The 22,511-nt window shown below is 44.1% G+C and overlaps 2 protein-coding genes across 2 annotated transcripts; both read right to left on the reverse strand.

The window, feature by feature from the left end:
* Positions 1-542: 542 nt before the first annotated feature.
* Positions 543-9,369, reverse strand: LOC128754885 (polyunsaturated fatty acid lipoxygenase ALOX15B-like). The gene is made up of 14 exons (XM_053857843.1): positions 9,186-9,369; positions 8,916-9,114; positions 6,302-6,380; positions 6,094-6,216; positions 5,921-6,024; positions 5,693-5,859; positions 5,471-5,614; positions 4,606-4,809; positions 2,643-2,729; positions 2,385-2,554; positions 2,200-2,321; positions 1,897-1,997; positions 1,632-1,802; positions 543-1,501 (listed from the first exon to the last, which is right to left on the reverse strand). The coding sequence occupies exons 1-14, from the start codon at positions 9,330-9,332 to the stop codon at positions 1,322-1,324; spliced, it is 1,998 nt and encodes a 665-aa protein (XP_053713818.1). The 5' UTR covers positions 9,333-9,369; the 3' UTR covers positions 543-1,321.
* Positions 9,370-9,761: 392 nt separating this feature from the next.
* On the reverse strand, positions 9,762-22,464 carry tbck (TBC1 domain containing kinase). The gene is made up of 26 exons (XM_053857914.1): positions 22,341-22,464; positions 21,745-21,948; positions 21,606-21,678; positions 21,428-21,542; positions 21,274-21,347; positions 20,250-20,391; positions 20,108-20,168; positions 19,984-20,045; positions 19,697-19,758; positions 19,404-19,552; positions 19,175-19,313; positions 19,007-19,106; positions 18,895-18,944; positions 18,694-18,823; positions 18,517-18,615; positions 17,542-17,604; positions 17,353-17,479; positions 17,177-17,227; positions 17,020-17,103; positions 16,395-16,480; positions 16,174-16,210; positions 14,448-14,609; positions 12,276-12,442; positions 11,966-12,129; positions 11,580-11,739; positions 9,762-10,973 (listed from the first exon to the last, which is right to left on the reverse strand). The coding sequence occupies exons 2-26, from the start codon at positions 21,935-21,937 to the stop codon at positions 10,863-10,865; spliced, it is 2,661 nt and encodes an 886-aa protein (XP_053713889.1). The 5' UTR covers positions 21,938-21,948; positions 22,341-22,464; the 3' UTR covers positions 9,762-10,862.
* Between the last annotated feature and the right edge of the window lie 47 nt (positions 22,465-22,511).

Below are 22,511 nucleotides of genomic sequence, written 5' to 3' on the forward strand. Positions count from 1 at the left end.
AACTGACTCTGGTCCTGGTGGTTATCTGGGAAAAAATGAATTTGCATGCTGAGGACAGTTAGGCTTTTATGAGAATAATCTCAAATACAGCATGAAGTGGGCAGTCATCTCGGACCAACAGCTGGCGATCCAGTATCTTCAGTCCAGTATCTACATGTATTTACATCCTCCCAACAACTACAGAGGCTGATGACAGGCCAGTGTTTCTTCAAAAATATAAGCTACTTGAAAACTGGAAATTTGAAAGTGACCTCTGGTTTCTTTTTATTTGGGAACCACTGTGGTGTTCTAGCAGGTCAGGAACTGCCAGTTAAGGGGGCCATAACAATAATCGAGCTGTTTTTGAACAGATTTTGCTGCTTCCAGGAGTCAATCCGTGGACACTGAGTTGAGATCGCACGGCACCAGAGGCTCTCGAGACGACCAGGGATGAAGTCACAAATGACTATACACAGAAACATGAAGTGGAACCCTCACAATAATCCCGTTTCATATTTACATATGCAGTCATTGCACAAAAGAACCAGCTCTGTGTAGCCAGGGTGAGTCATTTATTTTCACGCATTCATTCAAAAACAGTAGTATAAAGTATAAAGAATTCTGACTTGCTGAGGGTGAGCTACATCCAGGAAGCAGCCACTGTGATGTACAAGATGTTTTTGATAATAAATACTTTATTATGAGAGAAATTTAGGTAAGCCTCTGTATTATACGTCTGACTAACATTGGTCTCTATCAGGTCCAAGAAACTGCATCTTGACCATAAGACCAACACCACACAAGGCTGCTTCACATGGAGGCACAAATTCCATCGCGACATCAAAAAGGGACAGGAAGAGCCCCAGCAACAAGCCTTGGCCCAGGTACCTCGACATGTGGACCAGACATGTTAGTCTAGTCCCCCTCACTGAAGTGAAGTCACAGAGCTCACAGTCCCATGGGAGAACTCAACTGAAGAGGCCTATGAAGGCACCAAAGTGTGCGCCATAGAACTCACAGGTGACTCTCAACAAGGGCAGAATGCCAATGTTTGTATGAATGACAAAAATAAAGCTGGTTATGATGGATGGAAGATAAGCAGCACGACTGTTATTCAATTCAAAGGTTACTCAGTTAGGAAATGAGTATTAGACTGCTGAATTTCAATGGATCCTTAGCATCGCAGAGCTTTCTAAAACTAAAACAATAAGCCACTGAACTCAACAGCATAGCTGTGTATGACCATCATAAGCAGAAGATTCTTCAGATGACATGTAAAATACCTGTACATCAAAGCATGCAACTACAAGCACATTATTGAGAGCACCAGAGTGGCCAGCATTTAAATAGCCACGCTGTTTTCCACCACCGCAGGATCCATGTAGGGGTACGGAAGGTGCAGACATCTGTTTCTCTTCTGGATGGACTCGCTCAGCTTCGCCAGCTCGGCTTGAAACTCTCTGATCAGAATGCCGGGAGTCTCCTGAGTGAAGTGCTTCTCTGGGTAGCTGCCGAGGGCGAGCTGTTGAGGAGGAAGTGGAGGTCAAATACGAAGCCTTGCAAGTCAGTTGGAATGAGGGACACACTTACAGTCATTGCACAAGACACGTCCCAGCTAGGATGATAACAACAACAACAAACTAATCACTTACAAAGTCAGACGACTGCTTGCTGAGTAGCCACACCACTGCCATCCCATTCACTGTGCTGCCGATATTGGGAAGCGTCTCGAGCATCTGTTTTTCTGATGACGTGCCCTTCTTGGTTGGTGGAGGACGTTGAAGGCTCATGGGGGCGTTGGGGAGCCAGGCATCGTAGTCGTACTGCCACAGGTGTTGGACAAGACAAATAGTCATCTAAGCGTCTGGCACTGTGGTTCAGTATCATCATTTTAACAATATAAACTAGGTGACTCACCTGTCCACTGTTGACAGCTGCATGTTGTCCTGAGCAGGTGAAGATCACCATGGTGACAAACTTGATCACTTCATCCACCCTGCTGAATCTTTGGGGGATTCCTGGGGAGGAGAAATGGAAGTATGAGCTGACTGTAGACACATTTGAGCCACTGTATTATCATCATCATCATCATCTGCTCACATGTGGATTTTATTATCAACTCCCCAACCACCAAAAGCTCCATGTTTGTGGTAAGTAAAGACAGATGTTTAACACTTTGTCCAACTGTGTATAATCAAACTAACTAGTCCACAATCCAACCTGAGCTTTCGCGGGACAGGAATCCATGTTCATAAATGTCAGTGATCCAGGCCTGCAGCTCCGTATCTTGTTCCACCTCTGTGTCATTCTTGTAGTAGTACTTCAGAATTTGCTCAACAAACCTATTAGACAGAGAAAACCATCGGCGATGGTGAGCTAGTTTTTAAAGTTAAAGAATGAGGCACCTGTTGATGATTCCCCAAAGCTTGAGCCCATCATCTCTGTAGAAGTAGTTTGGCAGCGTCTCCATGCCGCGCTGACAGATGTCGTCAGGTAAACAGAGGGAGCTGTAGGTGATGGAGGCCGCTGACCTCCTCAGGATTTCGAGCATGCCTTCTCCACCTGAGGCTACAAACTGGGGAGCACGAAGCGTGTCAAGGATGTGTTGGAGATGAGAATAGCAGTGATAATTTTGACTTATTATACTTACAAATGATTCTCACCTGAGGGAAAAATCCATCTTTTGAAATAAGAAGCTTCCGAGCCAGGACATTGATCTGCATTGTGTATCTTGTGTGCGGGATGAGGAGCTGAGAATGAGAGGACACCTGTCATCTTTCACCTGCTCAAAGCCGAGCTGCGCCATTGCACATTTTTCTTTGCCAACTTATTTATTGATTCATGTTGATGATCTTAAAAGATCTTAAAATGAAGTCTATTCTTCATAGTCACATCAGTTGTTTTGGCATTGGTTCTATGTCCTACAGCCTCCACCGTCGAGCAGGCTATGTAACTGGTTCACCCACTGGCTCCTGAGAATTGTTTGGAATGGCTCTCGGCCCGGGTCGACTCCAATCCGCTCGGCTGCTTTTCCAATATATCACATCTGCAAGACCTCGCTCAACCACAACTCCTGACTCACCTGTCTGAAGCATCAGCTGAGCATGAACTCTTGCTCTTGGCTCACGATTCGAAGCTCTTCCAATAAAAGAGCAATCCTCATGTCTGACCTTCCAACCTGAGCCAGTTCAGCTGGGTCGGCGTCGCCTACAAAGGCTAAGAACTACACCTTCTCCTCAATGTTCTCGGCACTCTATGACAAGGAGGACAGGTGGTTGAAGGACCTTAAGACCTTCTTTGATGAGGACCCAGACCTGGCTAACAAGAGTGACCGGATCCACAGACCAGTGATGCAGGGAGCAGAGGAAACTTCTGTGGGCGAACGGCAGAGAGGCACCAAAGCACAGACCTTCCTCCTCCTGTTTGCAACACAGGGAAGACTGGGATGGAGGCCCCACCAGAGGCTAATGTCTCAGACCTTATACAGTGGTACCTCGGTTTTCGAACGTCTTGGACTTCGAACAAATCGGAGTCAAATCGAATTTTGAGATTTTTTTGTTTGACTGTTTTTTCTTCATATTGAGGTGTAAAACCTTTCCTGTCTCCACACTGGACCGTGGTAGAGTGTCACAGGGGAGGTGCTGGAGTGCTCACTCCAGGGTTTGATGTCCTGTTGTGGGCTGGAGCTGGGACAGGGATGAGGCCAGTCTGGGACAGAGTGTGACTTGGTTTATGACTTTGTCACAACCAAACTGCACAGAAGCGCACATTCAGAGCTGGACACGCACCGGGCACCTCCTCCCTTCTGGAGAGACCTCACTCACTCGGTAACCCCTCCCACATGCAGCGGCCACACACATAGAGGAACAGCGCACCTGCAGCAGACACTCTACATTCACTCCTACAAAAGACTATTTTAAGGCTTGGAACGCATCATTTCTTTTTCCATTCATTGTAATGGGAAAAATCGAGTCAGAGTTCGAACACATCGCTTCTCGAACGGCCGTCTGGAACGGATGGTACCACTGTACTCTCCTTCCTACCAGTTTCAATATCAATGATCACCACAGCGTTTTCTTCTCCTAATATTCACACTGATCCTTCCAAGTCCGTAGGTGTGGCTTTTCACTGGGTGAACTTTCAGACGAGCGCATGTCTGAACTCGCAGAGTGATAGTGGCTTGTCTATCAGATCTCCCTCGTGCACGGCAGCCAACATTCATCTCTGGGTAAGCCAACGGTCCATAGTCTCTGAGAGCTTATCACAATCCTGGTCTCTTGAACAGCAGAACAGAACAGCCTCTTTAACAGATGAGTGGCGGCTCTACAGTACCAGGACAAAAGCTGACCTGGGAATGGTTGCAGACAAACCACTGTGTGCCTCAAAAGTGAAGGCAAAACATCCCCTTTAAAAGCATCAGAGAACCCCACAAGTGGGAGCGGATGGTCCATCCACATCCAGCTTGACCATAAAGTCAGCTATAAGCCTCCCGACTATGTGTCAGTTGTTTAACACTTGTTTTTGTATAACTGGAATCAGCCCCGCATGAAGGCCCCAAAATATAATGTTGCCCTTTAGATCTGAATGGTTTGCCCCACTATATTCTGAGATTGACAGTTCCATCACCTTGTACAGAGGATGCACCATCGGGAAATGGAGAAGCAGCGACACTGCAAACACCTCAGCCAGCAGGTGACTGCGCAGAAGGTGGACGTTGAGTTGGTGCTCGTTGAAGTCGGCGCCTCTCACAAATATCTTGGCCAGCAACCAGTCATACTCCGAGTCAGTGGGCAGGAAGATGGGATTGTCCTCTGCAGGAACCTGCTTCAGCTGGAGAAAACAAAAAACTAGTGTGAAGATTTATTCATTATTATTATATCATCAAATCTCAACCCTGAATCCAAAAGCTTTCAGTGTCCTGTACAGATGTGAAGGGTCTATAGAGTGGAGGTGTTTATTATCATGGTATCTTGCTTATGAGTGAGAGAAGGATGGAGCACGAAGTATGGTCCAAGCCAACGGTAGTGGTGAGATCTTGAGGATCAGATCGGGAAGTTTGGTCCTCAGTCTGTGAGTAGGGCAAGTAGCCAGGGTGTCGCCATCCTGGCGATCTTCTTGGCATGTCCAGTGAAAAGAAGGTGTGCTAGATACGTCTGAGTGTTCAACCGACTTTGAAGGAGGATAACTAGACAGACATCACTCAGGGAGACACTCACACCTAGGGACATTTGAGAATCACTAATGAAGCCCCTGGAGTTCACCACAGAGTCAAGAGGAGGCACAGACTGTAACCAAGTTTGCTCCAAGAGTTGCTTCAGACTGGGATTTGAGCTACGACCCTCTTGTTAGGAGGCTGTTGTGCTCATTATAATGAGCTGTGCTGCACATCATGAATGATGGTGAAGGTCAGTGTCACAAAATAGAAAATTGAGTGAAAAGTTTGACCATAAAAACGAAACACATTTCCCCCCTATTTATCAGGGAATTCTACCTGAATCGCGATGGGCTTCAGCTCATCATCGGAGGTTTTGTGCAGCAGGACCAGAGGAGCCATCAAGAACTGCTTCACCTTGTTGATGGTGTTTGTTTCGATGCCATCCAGACGCTTGTAGTCACACAGGAAAATGTTGCCTTTCTGTTTGATTGTTCAGGAAAATCATTTAGGTTTCTTCAGTTTTGAAAGTTAGTGCCAGTGTGTTGAAACTCAAGTCACCTTCATTTCCTGACACAAGCTTCCCTGGAGAATAGAACCAACCATGGCATCAGTGACGGGGAAATTGTCCGGCAGGGATTTGCATTGTCGAATCAAGATTGGGTTGATGCCATTCAGATACTGTTGGCCAAAGAAGCCGTCGTCCTTCCAGTTCTTGGAGACGTATTCTGCAGACATGAGTGAACAACAGCTTTCAAAGTGCATTGTTTTATGATGTCATTCAGCTACCTGAAATGGGAGTGGTTTTATTGTGAAACACTTTGCTGATGGCTTCAAGGTTTGCCCAGTTGTCGGTGCAGTTGGCGTAGCCCTTCAGATTAATCTCTACTAAGCTGAGGAGGAAAGATCAGTCAAGTATTGTCAACATCACCAGCATTGACTTGAACAGGCTGTGACCTCACCCACTGGCTGCTGTCAACAGAAACTCAGTGCTTTTGGTGGCGTTGAATTGGAACCGATCAGGAATATCTTGAGGTTTGTCGGCCTCCAAGCAGTGAGGAATTCCTTTCAAATACACCTTCCATCTGAAGAGAGCAAATATTACACGTGGGATAACCACCACAGGTCTTGCACTGTGGCTCATGTAACAATCTTCAGAGGACAGATTACCGAAACTCCTCATTTCGCTCTTTAATTTCCTGCTGCCGATTGTGGAGCCCAAGCGGAACGTCATCAGAGATCCTCAGAGCTGTGAAGAAAGAGGCTGTCGGTGGGGTGTTGTGTAGACAAACAAAACATTGTGGGCCCAAAGTTTATGCAGGTCTTTAAAGACTCCTTTTAAGAAGAGAATAAGGGTTGCCTCACTCGAGTTATCCCTAACCCTAACCCTAGTGCAGGCTGATCAGATCATAGCTTAAGACCTTAGGACCAGGTCTGGGCGCAGGCTAGTGGCTGCAACTTCAGGTGGGACTCTTGCATTTCCTGATCCTGGCCTGTGTTGTGTTTAGTGGGCATGAATCTGGAGGTGCTGTTTTGCCTGCCTGTATCTCGCCCCTACAGATGATGGCTGTTGGTTGGCTACCAGTTGTCTTGGCTTCTAGCCATGTTGTTCTTCTCCTGCCAGCATCTCAACACTTGCCAAGTGTATCTGCCTTGGGTAAAGCTGGTCTTACAACTCACCGCAATGTGTTTTAGGGTTGCTGGGCGACAGAAAGGATCCTGTCCCAGTCAGCTGCGAAAGTTGGCTCTACAACTTGTTCCAGGTGATGGTAGGTGGTAAAGCTCTTCTATTACTGCAGTAGGGAAGTTGTTGTGCTGGGGTCACCTCTATCTTGATCTTGACAGATTTGGTGTAGGTGGATGGATTGGTGGCGTGTCCTTTGGGATGATGGGTGGCATTTGCCTTCGATTTTGGTTTGGCCTGATCAAGTCTATCCTGGCCGGTTCTGCTCTCTGCAATGTTGAAAGGCGCTGTTTGAGGTCGCCCTATTGCACCTCGGTTCCTCTTCAGAAGCCTTGTGTCTTTCTCACGTCTCTCTATATCAGAGGAGGGCAATTCAATTTTGGGTCCATGTTATATATTGTGACCGCTGAGAGGGGCCGTCAAACCCAAAGAAAGGAGGGTAAGAGAAAATTGAAAATAAAGATCAGGTGATGACATGTGTGACTATGAAAATAAACTTTAAAAATGCACAGAAAATGTTGGTTTGTTGTGTTTCATTTGATTTAATCCACATTCCATCTAAAGATTCTTGATGTGTCTCATACATTTCAAAATCTACTTTATATTCTGGTGTATTTTAAGGGACAATAAATACTCTTAAAATAGCCAACGAAAAAGAAAAAATAAAGAAACGAGAAAGTTAGAAGCACAAGACAAAAATGTCAGCAACAACAACAATGTCAGTTTTATAGTTTTTCTCTGACTGCAGGAGGGCCACATAAATACAGTCAAAGGGCTGCTTTTGGCCCCCGGGCCACGCTGTGGCCAGATCTTCCGTGAGGATCGTGTTTTTTTAAATCCAAATCTCTCAGCCCCGTAGTTGTAAACAATTTACGCGTCCTTTCAACGCCCTCGGTTCGACCCATTACGAGACAGATAAGGTATGTATCAACAGTTTTCCAATCTGTTTTCTGGCAGAATTTGGGCCACAAAATTGGAGGCTTTCATCCATTTTCCTCTCTAGTGCTGACTGTGTTTGGATTGGGCTACGGGCCATGAATACACTTCTGTCCCAGGGAGGAATTATTCCGCACAAACCGTCCTTCATCATCAGTTTATTGACACAAATACACTCACATAAAATAGTTGAACTTTGTGTCTGTTATAGCGGATGTCATTTTAGATGCGAGATATACAGTAGATGAAATAAACTGAATAAACAGAGCACAACTTAAAAACAAAGACAATACATTTTGACTTTAACAGCGGTGGTTTTGCTATGGACATGACACTGGTGCCGTCCTCCGTCTGTTGTCACCGGTTCTAGTTCTGCCTGACAATTAAATCAGACAGGTCCAGACATAGATGATGGCTCTTTGCTCAGTAGGAGGGAGAGCTTGTTGCACTGTGGTGCATTCAGGACACCACCAGATGCCGGAAAAAAACGTGTCCCGCATTGGTTCATAAAGGGACGTTTCATTTACACAGCAAATGGGACGGTTTAATGTTTATGGTTGATGGTTAAAGCAAGAGAACCAGCTAACACAAGCAGAGGACAAGTTGAAGAAAGGTAAATAAAATACCTTCACCATATCTTCAGTGGGTTGTGCATGTTGTGCTTTTCTCTCAGGAATGCGAATGTGAACTTCCACCCTCATACTGCAGCACACATCACTGACAATGAAAGCAGGATGTGCACAAACATGTCGCAATGAGCTGCAGGAGTATTGCTGACCTGAGACATTCAGCGTGTGCAGAGCTCCTTAAACAAGGGTTCAAATGTGAAAATGGAGTGCGAGTAAAGCTCAGCAGGTGTTTACTAGTCTCCAAGGAAATATCCCAAACGTGTCCTCTGTGCTCGCTGCAGCCCAGCTCGGTCTGGACATGCCCAGAAAATAATCTCTAGCATCAAGAAAAACAAGGTTTTCAACCTTCAGCAGAAGGAGGTCGAATGGCTGAACAAACAGGATCATGTTTTAAAAATAATGATTTCAAAAAAAAGGTTGAAGCAGTGTGTCCCTGGGTTACCTCTGACCTTTCCTGGCTTCCCCTGCATTCATCCCCACCGCTGCACCACTGTGCAGTTTTCAAAATTGAGAAATGGTCAGTGTGGCCGCTTACCTTCTCCTGCTCTGAAGGAATGAATGTCTGCGTCAGAGATCCAGCTGTAGATGGGGAAGCAGTAGGCGCGACCTTCTGGGGAGGTCACCTCCGCGTGAGAAGCGTACCAGCTGTCATTCACCACAAGATGATACTTCTGGAGTTTAATCAGCACCAGCTCGCCGAGGGACGCTTTGCTGGAAATCCACACTTTAGAATGCTACAGAAGAGGGAGGAAGGTTTCAGCACTGAGAATCAACAGCCCCAAATAGATCCGACGGTGATACTCACGGCGCCGCTGAACGTGGCGACTTTAATGGCGTTTATCAGCTGGAACTTACTCTCTCCGTTTGTGCCCACCAGCTGAATGTAGACGTTGTTTAAGGTTGCAGCTTGGTGCAGACAGGCAGTGTGGACCTTCACTTTGTAGTTCACCATCGTAGTTGTGTGGATGTCGTGCAACTGGATTGAAAGAATCTGGAGCGCAATGAAAAAGTTCACTGCTGCTTCTCTTTTTATTCATCAAGGTTTGTGGGCGTGTTCGGGCAGCTTTGGCTTGTCCTGATGCAATGCAGATGGCAGTTAATTCTTCCAGTCTGGTTGTCATATGACCGTGTTTTGCTTGGTTCTCACAGGGTTATGAAGTATTTCAAGTCACAGAATTTGAAGGAAGTGGTGAAATGAGTTTGGTCGTTGTGATCAGCCAGTTAACACAGTGTTTCGACATGAACTACGCAATAAAAACACTCTGTTTAAGGACGTTAATAAAAGCAAATAAACAGCTATTTTCCAGTGAACAATGTTTGAAATGCATGAAACAACAACAATCAGTCCATAACACAAGAGGTACTTAAATTTAATGTGACATTTATTTTGTCTGCTTGTTGTATTTTGAGGTAAAAACAAAACAAAACAACAACAAAAAATAAAATTCAAGTGAAGGCGGATCAAATCTGAGGCGACGGGACCGTCAGTAGTCCGGTGGGCTTCAGCTTGTTGATGCCTCCATCCAGGATACAAACTCGTGGGAAATTGACTTTGACAAGGTGAGCAGCAAACTGTGAGGAAAATCACAGAAACATCAGCTTGTTAGAAGGTACTGGAGCATCTCGTTGGATCGCTTAAAGTGCGAGAAATCATCAAAACTTGGGGCTCCCCAGGGCTCGATCCTTGGACTGTGGTCATTCACCTAGCACTTAAAACATGTGGCTCCTGCATCATAAGGCCAGTTAAAGTCAAGACTTTTTAGTGCCATTTGAAGTTGAATTCAAGACCAACTCGATAAAACAAGCCACATAAATTACATAGGCTCAGGCTGGATGGTGAGTCAACTCTCAGTGAACTTTCACTTCCCCATGGTGGCCCAAAGCAAATACTTCAGAAGTTGCAGCATGCCGAGTCCCGGCAGCAACCACCTCACTCATTTTGTTTGTTCCTCTATCCTGATCATGTTGCCACAAGGGTTCATCTGTAAATTATTTTTAATACTTAAATAAATGTTACTAAAGATTGTGAAATCTTTAGATAAAAACTGACTTCACACATTTCACATTTTTAAGACTTTTGAAATTATGATTTAAGACGACTTAAGGATCAGCAGGAACCTTGTTATACTGTATGTACATAAGCACTTTACTGCAGGATAAAAACACAAGCAACGTGTGGTCGTACCAAGTCACAGAATTTGAAGGAAGTGGTGAAATGAGTTTGGTCGTTGTGATCAGCGAGTTAACACAGTGTTTCGACATGAACTACGCAACAAAAACACTCTGTTTAAGGACGTTAATAAAAGCAAATAAACAGCTATTTTCCAGTAAACAATGTTTGAAATGGATGAAACAACAACAATCAGTCCATAACACAAGAGGTACTTAAATTTAATGTGACATTTATTTTGTCTGCTTGTTGTATTTTGAGGTAAAAACAAAACAAAACAACAACAAAAAATAAAATTCAAGTGAAGGCGGATCAAATCTGAGGCGACGGGACCGTCAGTAGTCCGGTGGGCTTCAGCTTGTTGATCCCTCCATCCAGGATACAAACTCGTGGGAAATTGACTTTGACAAGGTGAGCAGCAAACTGTGAGGAAAATCACAGAAACATCAGCTTGTTAGAAGGTACTGGAGCATCTCGTTGGATCGCTTAAAGTGCGAGAAATCATCAAAACTCCCCAGGGCTCGATCCTTGGACTGTGGTCATTCACCTAGCACTTAAAACATGAGGCTCCTGCATCATAAGGCCAGTTAAAGTCAAGACTTTTTAGTGCCATTTGAAGTTGAATTCAAGACCAACTCGATAAAACAAGCCACATAAATTACACAGGATCAGGCTGGATGGTGAGTCAACTCTCATTGAACTTTCACTTCCCCATGGTGGCCCAAAGCAAATACTTCAGAAGTTGCAAGATGCCGAGTCCCGGCAGCAACCACCTCACTCATTTTGTTTGTTCCTCTATCCTGATCATGTTGCCACAAGGGTTCATCTGTAAATTATTTTTAATACTTAAATAAATGTTACTAAAGATTGTGAAATCTTTAGATAAAAACTGACTTCACACATTTCACATTTTTAAGACATTTGAAATTATGATTTAAGACGACTTAAGGATCAGCAGGAACCTTGTTATACTGTATGTACATAAGCACTTTACTGCAGGATAAAAACACAAGCAACGTGTGGTCGTACCAACGTTGCACTCTTCACAGCGTGGCTGATGACGATAACCACACGTCCTCTGAAGGTCTGGAGGGTTCCTGACGCTGGACACTGCAGCAGCTCGCCGTCGCTGCTGAAGGCGCTGCTGAAGGGAACGTTGATGCTGCCAGAAATATGACCCCTGCTGAAGCTGAAGGGCACCAGGTTAAGGAGGTTCCTCAGATGGTTTGAAGTTATCCAGGTGAAAGGGTCCAATAAGCGGGCGACGGAGAAGGGAGGAAGTGCCATGAGTCAGGGTCGGTGCGAACCTCAGGAATGATTTAGGGTGACACCCCCGGATTACAGGACCAGAAAACCCACCAGCAGCTCACACCATCACATGGAGCTTGCCAGCTGGCAGCAGACAGAAAGGATACTCCTCTGTGTTGCGGATGTCTACGGCCACTATTTTGGGTTTACCAGCCTTTGCCCTTTTGGCAGGCCCGGCTAGTGACAACTCACAGAGGTCGATGAGATCCTCTGCAGATATTCTGGGTGACGCTTCTGCCTTCAGGTCGCACAGCGCCAGAGGCTCTCGAGACTGCAAGGCAGGAAGTTGCAAAGGGTTACAGGCAGAAAGCTTTCATCACTTCTACATATCATCAGCTGGTTCGGTTTGTGAATGCAGAATTCTGGTGTCATCTAACTGCATGCTCACTGATGTTTTGGCAAGGATCGGAAACCTACCAGGTCTGTTTTGGACATGTCTTGGTAGTCGGACATGTGGTATGTTTTTCCAAAACCATTGTCGCCGGTGACCTTCAGAGGCTGAGCGTGTTGCCGATAGGTCGCACTTTTTGGGGTCCAGCAGAAGAGGTTGATGGATTCACGGACGCAGCGTTCGATGTCAATTTCTGTAGAAAATGTCAGTCATAAAAAAGGTAAGAGGTGTGGCATCGTTGCTCACACTGAACTGCTGGGGTTTTACTTTAAAGAAGAGAAGTGGATCGCAATCTGGCGAAATAAACCCCAGTGACGCTGCCATATGACCCTTGGGCAAATAAAATTCTGGTCTTGAATGTAAAGATCTTTACATAGGATTAAATAGAAAATCTATTTCGAAAGTGTCACCCATAATCGTACAAATGTACGCCACAATTGCCATAATGATTCTAAGTTACAACAGGAAGCCATCAACAGGAATCTTTATATTCACGTTATGTGTCAAAGTCACGGTCTGGGGGCCAAATATCGCTCACCAATTCATATTTCGTGGCCCATAAGCAGTTGACCTACCCATTTCATTCATAATAAAATTCAATTTAAAAATATAAAGCACACAAAAAGCAGGTCACCTTCAAGCCTCTTGCGTAGAGTCCCAGTTGGTTGTGAATCATAGGGACATTATGTTATTAAAAAGGGAGGCTAATACAAGATAGACCACTTGTTTCCTGTGCAAGACATACAAGTTCCAGTACCAGTTCATACCATTTCCGGCCCCTTCATTTCAAGGTCACTGACACACCGCAGTCTTCAACAGAGAGGAAATACTTTTCGCTCCACTGTGCTTTAGAAATACCTTTTTCTTTTCTTTTTTCAGAGAGCGAGGGCCAACACATGTCCTGTCTCAATGGCGACGCCTGCTGCTACAGCAGCCATCACTCATCCTAGCAAGAGACGCAGGAATAATGGGTGTGAGATTGATGGTGGCGTTGGAAAGCTCTGGGCTCAGCTGGCCGTTCCGTTCCAGCCGACTTTCATCTGGCTCGGACCAAATTACAGCTGAGCTATTAGGAGCAGCGGTTCCTGGTGACAACACGCGTTCCCAGCTCCAACCCATTTGCTCATCCAAACCTTCGACTGCACAAGCTACTGTGGAAGCAAGACTAGAACTGACAACCAGGGATGGCGATATTGACAAAAAAATATCTTGATACATTTTGTGATTTTGGCGATAATTATTACGATACATACATTTTCATCCTTTTCCATGTGTTGGACGCACTACAGTCTCGAAACAGTTTCATGATCAAACTTATTCGAGGAGTTTATCTCCGACATCATTATTTGTTTATGTTTAAATATAATAGTGTCGAGAGGAGAATCTCAATGTTTCACATTTCTGGTAGAAGCTGCTGGTGTCTGACAGCTTTATTTAGGGGTTAAATTGAGCCTGCCGAGTCTGCTGTCCCCAATGTATCTCACGACTCTTAACAGTTGACTTTAACTATGGACCCATCTGTCAAATATTAAAACTCTTGTGAATAAATGATCATTTAGTCATATTCTTCTCTCAAAATCATTATACAAACTTGTGTGACTGAAAATTCTTTTCACGATTCTCTCTCTCTCTCTCTCTCTCTCTCCTAAAATGGTTGTTTTTCATTGGCATGTTTGAAGAGTCCACTAACACGAATCAGAATTAGTTGATGGTCCCTAACTGATGCTGGGTTGTAGCACTAGTGCTGCCCGAGTAAGTTTGTCGGAGAAGAGCAGAAGAGGACGCCGCCGCCAAAACCAGAGGGGAACTCCGTCCTATATCCAACTATTTTCACCACGGTGTTTCCCCGAGGCGCCAGCGCAGCAGGAGACCTGCATGTGTTGATGTTAACCAAGGCAGTTGACCGCATCAGAGAACCTATGAGGACCACTCCATGTGACAAAACCAACACTGATCCAGAGACTCAGAGTCGACCAGTGTCATTGTCAAAGGTTCCCTGTACTAAAAACAAGTTTAAAACCATCATGCGATCATGAACCAAAGTCCACCACACCTATATATCGTGTACGATAAGTTACTACATCCCTACTACACAACACTTTCCAAGAGAAGATAGATGCCACCGGTCACTGCTCCAATATTCTCAGTCTGTATAGAGTTCATCCTCTGGACAGGTGTGTGCGTCGGTTCTCTCTTACCTGGCAGGTCAGAGAACAGAAGGATGCACTCGTTGAAGCCGTTGGCCAGGAGACGATCCCGGAGCTGCTGCAAAATGGCCACGCCGATACAGAAGGGGAAGGAGGAGTTTCCCAGCAGCAGGGTGTCCCACAGGTGGAAAATCTTGTGAAGCGGAAACACATCTGCAAATGCCGACGCAAAAGCAACACTATCAGCTTTCAGTGTTCAAAGTGTGTCGATGACCATCAACAATTCCATTCGACAGGGGTGAGTTATATGTGTAAAATAAAGGGACACATATGACTTTTTCATATTTTTATATGAAGGTGGCAGTATTCAGGTAGGATCCCGCACCACTGTCACCCAGCAAACATGCTGAGATTTATTTATGGACCACAATTAGGAGGCTGCATCTGCTTGTTTCTGTGGGTTTGTTGTGTCGAGCTGTGGATGTGTGTGGGAAGTTGTGGATGTGAAGGCTGACACCGTGTGAGAGAAGTGCCCCAGAGGAGCTGCGCCACATTAGCAAACAGCAGAGGAGAGGAGGAGGCAGCAACAAAGCTGTGTGTGTGTGTGTGTGTGTGTGTGTGTGTGTGTGTGTGTGTGTGTGTGTGTGTGTGTGTGTGTCTGCCTGCCGAAGATGCCCATATCAGACTGAGGACATTAGCAGTCAAAGGTGCACACACATGCTGAACCTGCTTAGTGGAAGAGTGAAGTCTAATAAGAAAGGTCACCCCACACTTGCAACCCCAGGAGGAAACGTTGGTGAATGTGTGTGTGTGAGTGGAGCATGTGTGGAAGGTGTCGGACTCCATTTGTTCAGAAAATATGGTGATGGTTCGTGATATCAATATATGAAACAAGTCTGAAGTAGAATGTACTTTGCTATATAACACAAGATACAGGGTGTAAAAATGAAATTTGTTTGATAACCACTTATTTACTAGTTGTAAATACTATTTTATAACATTTATTTATCATTTATTATTAATTTATCATGTACACAGTAACCTACTTTAATTACCATCAATTCTGGACTATAGAGTGCACCAGAATATTAGCCACAACCTCTTAATTTAAGAAGGAAAACAGATCTTGTTCAAACATAAGCCGCAGCGATCTATACGCCGCGGGTGCAGTGGTGCTGTCTGCGCTGTAAAAAGGCTTAAAAATGAAAGAGGATCACTTCTAAACTAGTTTTAAAAATGGAAAAAATCCAAGAATCAAATTCGAATTGAAATCGAGACTGACTCATGAAACAAACTGGGCAATGTTCTGAACTTGAATCTCAACTCCTCACATCTTTTATTGACATTAAAGCGCTCAAAATGCGTCCGAAGGTCCAACACCACAGCCGATCTCAGCTGCTGTTTCTCGTCTTTGGTCCTCGAGGAGATCGGCTCTGTGAGCAGCGCTGTGGACACGTGGGTGGACACAGCACATTTTGAGCGCTTTAAGGTTAATAAAACGCCTGTGACTTCATCGGTTTGATGTGACAAGGCTCAATATTTTGGCAGCACAACGCTCTGTAGCCTGTAAAAATCCATATATTAACTGCGTCACTATATAAGCCTCAGCATTCAGACTGCAAGAAAAAAGTAGCGGCTTATTGTCCGAAAAATTACGGAAATTTAAATTCCACATCCCAGTGCAAAATAATTATTTTGATTCATACTTTCAATACACATACAACTTTTTGATAGGAGGCGGGACTCTACTGAACGTACAGTATGTATATGAACTTACGTGTAAACATGGTCAGGAACCACGGAATGGCATAAAGCTGTGGAGCCAGTAAGACACATATCATGACACCAGCATTTTTCAACTTGTACAAATTATCAAACCGTAATACGTCAGACACAACAACAGTTCAGTTGCATAAATCCAGTGTGTTTAAAAGGTGTAGTCGCTGTATATTCTCCACAGATACTACTCGAATTTGATCAGCCAAAGCAGCCACTTACGTCTGGAATAAACCCGATCTCATTGAGGTGATTGCTGAGCTCGGGGTCATGGAAGGCGATCATCTGGGAGAAGACGGTCAGGTATTCTGAAACACGGGAACAAACAAAGGAGGAAGGACATCATTGCACTTACATGTCAGGATGGGTGGGAAAAGAATCCATGTATAAAGCCAAAAAGCTGGTTTTGTTTGTTGTAATTCATGACCTAAATGCCTCGTAATAGCTACACACATGATGGGGAGAATGGATCCGTCGATGAAGCCAACTATGAACCTCCTCTCATGATGGTGAGAAATAATTTCCCCCACTAAAAAAGATGAATTGTGGCTGACTGCATAGAAGAGTAATGACATTTTTACACTATGTTATGAGATAGTGTGCAATCTTTAATGTGTTGTTCAGGATCCACATGTAAGCAGTAGATTCTACTAAATACTGAAATAGATAGCAAAAATATCTTCAATAAAACAATGACACTCAGGTTGTTTATTTTTAAGGTTATGTACTGAGCTGATATTCAGTCTGAAGGGAAATTTAGTTTCATATTCGAGAGGGAAATACGTTACAGTAACTAACTACAACATAATTAACATAATTTGCATTGTTCTTGTTGTGTGGCGGTTACCTTGAATGACATGAGAGTTGTCCTTCAGGAAAAAATTGTAGAGATATTTGGGGATGAAGGCGGACATGCATGAATACGCCAGAGCTGTGAGGGGTGAGAGCTTTATTTTTAACCAAAAAGTCACTCGACAATTCACTATTTTACCTGACTTTCTTACCTTCATTGTTGAAATTTAAGTAAAGAAACGGTGCACAAAGTGAATCCAAACCTAAGGAAAAATCAGATAGAAACATGTGACAAACCTGCCCTCGGCTGGCGATACAACAGAAGCGCGACACACCCAACATGCAGCTAATATTGAACCGTAGAAGAAAGAGGGTGGGGTTCACTCACCCTGCCAGTAGACTAGTTCCGGGTGGGAGACCACCCAGGCTTTCAACACACGCCTGAACTTGATGTGTCCTTGAGGGGAAGACAGCAGCTCGTCGTACTGGTGGCAGCGGGGGATGTCCACTTCAATCTGAAAACAACCTTCTTAAGCTGAGACCAACAAAACAAGCAAGGTTTTTCATGAGGAATCACCTGCCGGTCAGTTGGTATCGGTGTATCCTTGTCGATGCTGTCGTATTTCGCCTGGATGTCACCCTGCGAAAGAAAACCTGCTCTTAAAAGCGCTTGCATCACTTTTAGTACTACACTTCAATAGAGGGTTTACTTTGATTTTCACGACTGTATAACAGTATTACTGTTACAAGTAGGGGTGGGATTAGATTAAAAAAATAATATAATTAATTAGAGAATTTATGATTAATTAATCTCAATTAATCGCAGTTTAATTGTACACAAATATTTGCCACAAGAAGCCACATATTTCAATTTGAATGAATTTGGTATATTACTGAGTCAAATGATGGAGCCACACATACATTTAAACAACAAAATATTGTTTATTTTGCATCAGTTTGATAATAGCACAATAAATCACGATCACCTTATTTAAGCTAAAGCTCTTTTAATGTCTTGAAAATATTTGTATAAGAATTTCAATGTGATAAGAATTTCAAGTCCATTCAGAGTAGTGGAAACCCTGGCCATTGTGTAGTGAAAAACCTCCCTGAACCAAAGCAAACAGAAGCTTTTGTTTGCTTTGGTTCAGGGATTCCTCCATGTTTGTTGTTGTTGTTCTCATCCTAGCTGCCACATGTCTCATGCAACAGTGGGATCAGTGGAGCAGGAAGTCCCGCACTGACAAAGGTTCCCTGTTGTCTGGAGAGCAAACTGTTCCATTAAATTAAAACAATTAAATATTAAAAAAATTTAAAATTTGAAAAATATTTTAACTCATTAATTAATTAATCGCGATTAACTCGTCAAAGTCCCACCACTAGTTAAAAGATTTTAAGCGTCTATGCAGAAAACTTTTGAAACTACAGTTAGACAGTGACCTCTGGTGGTTAGAGTGCTGCATTGACGAATCCCTGCTGCATGGAGAAACAGGGTGACGGCCTACGATCAATATTGGCTCGGGGGTCATGCTGAACGACGCAACCCTGTTACCTCGATTCCGAGTAATCCTGCCCAAACAAGACCTCGGACAAGAGGAGGGACGTCCACTCTGGCTTCTTTCCACATCAGGTTCTTCTTATAGGGATAGGCCTGTAGGATGAGAGGGGCGACAGAGGCTTTACTGACTAATTCAAGTCATAAAAAAAGAGAGAGTAACATATTCCGGACCTTGAGCAGCCGATCAAAAAGAACAATGCGGTTCAGTTGGTATTCCGTGTCCCTCTCCCGAATGATGAGCGGCAGCTTGACTGTGGACGACAGCTCATGGCTGCTGTTTGAATGAGGCAGGGTTGACTGTCTGAGAGAAGCATGCAGACACTCAAAACAACCTCTGATGTGAGGAAAAACTGGGCAAGATTCCGCACTCACTCGTCCTCCAGCAGAGGGTAATATGCTTCTCCAGCCACATCTTTTAGTCTCTGAAAAAGAACAGATTTGACTACTACGCTCAGGAAATAATGAAACTCACACTTTGACTTACGTTTTTAAGTTGGCACAAGGACAGTGGAACCGTCGTGTCGTCGAGCAGGAAGCTGCGATCCCTCCCTTGACCGAAGGACTCCCCGTCCTCCAGGACAAAACTGCCAAACAAAAAGGGGACACGCTCAAATGATCCTTTGTGGCCAGCTAACTGACGTGTGTGGGGTACTTGGACAGCGTGCAGATCGGTGGCTTGGACTGTATGATTTCTTTATTTGTCAGCTCCTTCTCCAGATCACCACCCGCCAGACACCAGAGATAGTAAATCTCGTCGATGGTTCGCTCCGACAAGTAGTCGCCATCATCATCTGGAATCAAAAAAAGTTCTTATGTCTCTCTGACATCACTTTACAGTAACCCAGCGAGGCTTTTGTTTTAGTATTTTCTGTGAGTCTGACCTTTGAAAAGGTCACTGATGTCCTCCGGGAGCTCCAGATGTGCACAGCGCAGCGAGGAGGAGAAGAGGCTGACAGGCTTCTCAAACGGTGGGTAGATGCACGAGACCCCCTCAAACAGAGGGTCCCTCAGCAGCTCTCCTGGAGTCGGACTAAAAGAAAAATATTGCCGTCAAATCGAAAATTACTTTCAGTAAAAAAGCACCAGCCAATTACAAGAAAGATGACAAGTATAACCAGCATAATTTGAGATCTTTTAAATAACATAGCAAGAAGCAGATGTGGTTTATATTTACCGCTTAAATGGAAGAAACGTCAGACATTTTCTTAATAACTCAAGAACATTTGCAGGAAGTGCCTGGAAACAAAGAACGTATTCATTACACTGGAAACAATGAGGCATTCTTGTTGTTCAGCTTGTTTATTTCTTAAGTGATGCTGAACCAGCACAAACTGATCATTTTCCATAGACTTGTCTAATAAATCTGTCAGAACAATTCTTCATCTTCGTAGTTCATCAGACTGTGACAATAACAAACAGAAAAAGCACGGTGAGGTGGACAATTAAAATGGGGAAACGCACCTTAATGGAGTCCAGGCAGCCGTGTTCCTCCGCAAGGACAGTCACAATGTCATCAATGCAACCTGAGAAAGAAAATGTATTAGTCAATAAAAGCCATCAAATTCTAACTTATGTTTTTACACACCCAGTGTCAGAATGAATTTCAGCCTCTCACTGATATCAATGTTATGGAGCAGCAAACGACCCTGAAAGACATTCATACAAGAATCATGAATATAAGGAGTAAAAAGTTGAATTTATTTAATAGACTGCAGAGGTGTCCCTACTGCGCACAACTCCAAAAGCAAGATTCCAAGAGACCAGACATCTGCTTTCGGTCCCGATGGCAGCGGAGCTTCACTGTGGGAGCTGTCACTGGGGTGGAAGGAGCCCTGGGCAATCACCTCCGGTGCAAGGTATGATGGGTAACTGAGTGTGTGTGGTAGAGCAGAGGAACATGTGTTAGCTGCTTTGAAGAAAAACTGACTGAAGACATTTTTTTAATACAATTTTGAAACATGTCTTTATCAAGGAGTGACTTTTTGCCTCAGATAAAAAGGCAATACAGTGGTACCTCGGTTCTCGACCACAATCCGTTCCAGACGGCTGTTCGAGAAGCGATTTGTCCGAAATCTGAATGGATTTTTCCTATTACAATGAATGGAAAAAGAAATAATGTGTTCCAAGCCTTAAAATAGTCTTTTGTAGGAGTGAATGTAGAGTGTCTGCTGCAGGTGGCTGTTCCTCTATGTGTGTGGCCGCTGCATGTGGGAGGGGTTGCCGAGTGAGTGACGTCTCTCCAGAAGGGAAGAGGTGCCCGGTGCGTGTCCAGCTCTGAATGTGCGCTTCTGTGCAGTTTGGCTGTGACAAAGTCATAAACCAAGTCACGCTCTGTCCCAGACTCGCCTCATCCCTGTCCCAGCTCCAGCCCACAACAGGACATCAAACCCTGGAGTGAGCGCTCCAGCACCTCCCCTGTGACACTCTACCACGGTCCAGTGTGGAGACAGGAAAGGTTTTACACCTCAATATGAAGAAAAAGCAGTCAGTAAATGTAGCTAACGGGACACGTCTGCATACAGAGGCTGCGTTATACACAATAACAAAGCGCCTCGTGGGTCAGCTGATCGGTCCGCGCACGTTATGTTTTTTCCGGCTTTTTTCGGGGGCGTTCAAGTTCTGGATTTTCATTCAAAATCCAAAGCAAAAAAATCTCTAAATTTTTGTTCAAACTCTGATTTGTTTGAAGTCCGAGACGTTCCAAAACCGAGGTACCACTGTAATTAATAACAAAGTGTTAATGCAGCGTACCCAATGGGGAAGTCTACATCAGCGCCATGGTCAGTCATGTGATAGAGGCCAAACTTGGCCAACTTGATATTATCCTACAAAGAAAAAAAAAACATTTTTTTAACCAACACATTTCCCGGAAAAACATTCATGAGTTGAAAATAAAACGACCTACCTTGCAGTCCATTAGAATGTTGTGTGAATTCAAGGCTCTGTGGACCATACCATGCTTGTTCATGAAGTCCAAACCTTCAAGGACTTCATACGCAATCTGCAGCAACCTTTCTGGGCTAAAACACAGAGAACTTCAGCTTTGACTCAGAGTAAAATAATCCATCGAGTTAAAATCTTACCGGACTTTTTCTCCTTGCTTGATGCAGTCATTTAAGCTTCTTTCATAGTGTTCCGCCACAACAATGAGTCGCTCTGTTGAACAAGAGTTTGCACAGTTAGTGCGGACTAGAAGGAGCTGTTCAGTCACTATTTATTTACCATGTTTTCCTCTGTTGATGTCCACATATTGACACAGTCTGGGGTGGGTAATGGTCTGAAGAATTTGGAAACGGCCCAGTATTTTGATAGAGTTTGGTGTAAGAGGAAGCCCGTTGCTCCCGCAGACGTCATGCGGAAGAGCTGAGGCGAAGAAAGTGAAGGCTCCCAGCTGTGCATCTCTCAGGGGCCTCATCTTGTCTTAGACTGGAAGCAAAGAGGGCTGTTAAACTTCAATATTATGTGTCTTATCCATCTACCCATCTTTCTTATTGTCCTTCATATAAGGAACTCACAGAGCAAGGGCAGTTTGAAACGAACATATAGCTAGTGAATTTCTATATAAACCTTATACGAACCATCAGACAGGAGAAAGGTACTTATAGCTCATGCATTACTATTTCCTACAACATCTTTTTATAATCCCATCGCGCCAAAGCAGCAAACACTACCAGTGTTATACGAAAATAAATGATCGCAGCAGCAGCAAAAAATGAATGAATCCAAAATGATGCTCGAACGCAACACAACGTACATAATAAATTATGGGTCACATCACATAAAAAGCGCGTGACATATTAAAACTATGCACGATTTACCGTCATGGATGGAGCTCTGGGCTGAAAACGGTGGGTAAAACTTGCTTTATGTCAGTCTTCGCTGTGTTGAGAAAACAGGGAAGTCACATGACTCGTGACGTCATTAAACCTTACCATTTATAAAACACAGAAAAGCTATATTTTTTATTTTAGTGCAACTTATGTGCATGA

The sequence above is a fragment of the Synchiropus splendidus genome, chromosome 2 (assembly GCF_027744825.2).
Source record: "Synchiropus splendidus isolate RoL2022-P1 chromosome 2, RoL_Sspl_1.0, whole genome shotgun sequence".
Taxonomy (NCBI): Eukaryota; Metazoa; Chordata; class Actinopteri; order Syngnathiformes; family Callionymidae; genus Synchiropus; species Synchiropus splendidus.

Excerpts from the sequence above, each read along its gene's own strand:
- LOC128754885 (XM_053857843.1), bottom strand. The coding sequence starts at position 9,332 with ATGGTGAACTACAAAGTGAAGGTCCACACTGCCTGTCTGCACCAAGCT. Across the intron at positions 6,217-6,301 it reads GAGCGAAATGAGGAGTTTCG|ATGGAAGGTGTATTTGAAAG; the intron begins GTAATCTGTCCT and ends TGCTCTCTTCAG. Across the intron at positions 5,860-5,920 it reads TAAAACCACTCCCATTTCAG|AATACGTCTCCAAGAACTGG; the intron begins GTAGCTGAATGA and ends TCATGTCTGCAG.
- tbck (XM_053857914.1), bottom strand. The coding sequence starts at position 21,937 with ATGAGGCCCCTGAGAGATGCACAGCTGGGAGCCTTCACTTTCTTCGCC. Across the intron at positions 21,348-21,427 it reads ACATTCTAATGGACTGCAAG|GATAATATCAAGTTGGCCAA; the intron begins GTAGGTCGTTTT and ends TTTTCTTTGTAG. Across the intron at positions 17,605-18,516 it reads CAGGATTACTCGGAATCGAG|GGTGACATCCAGGCGAAATA; the intron begins GTAACAGGGTTG and ends TTTCTTTCGCAG.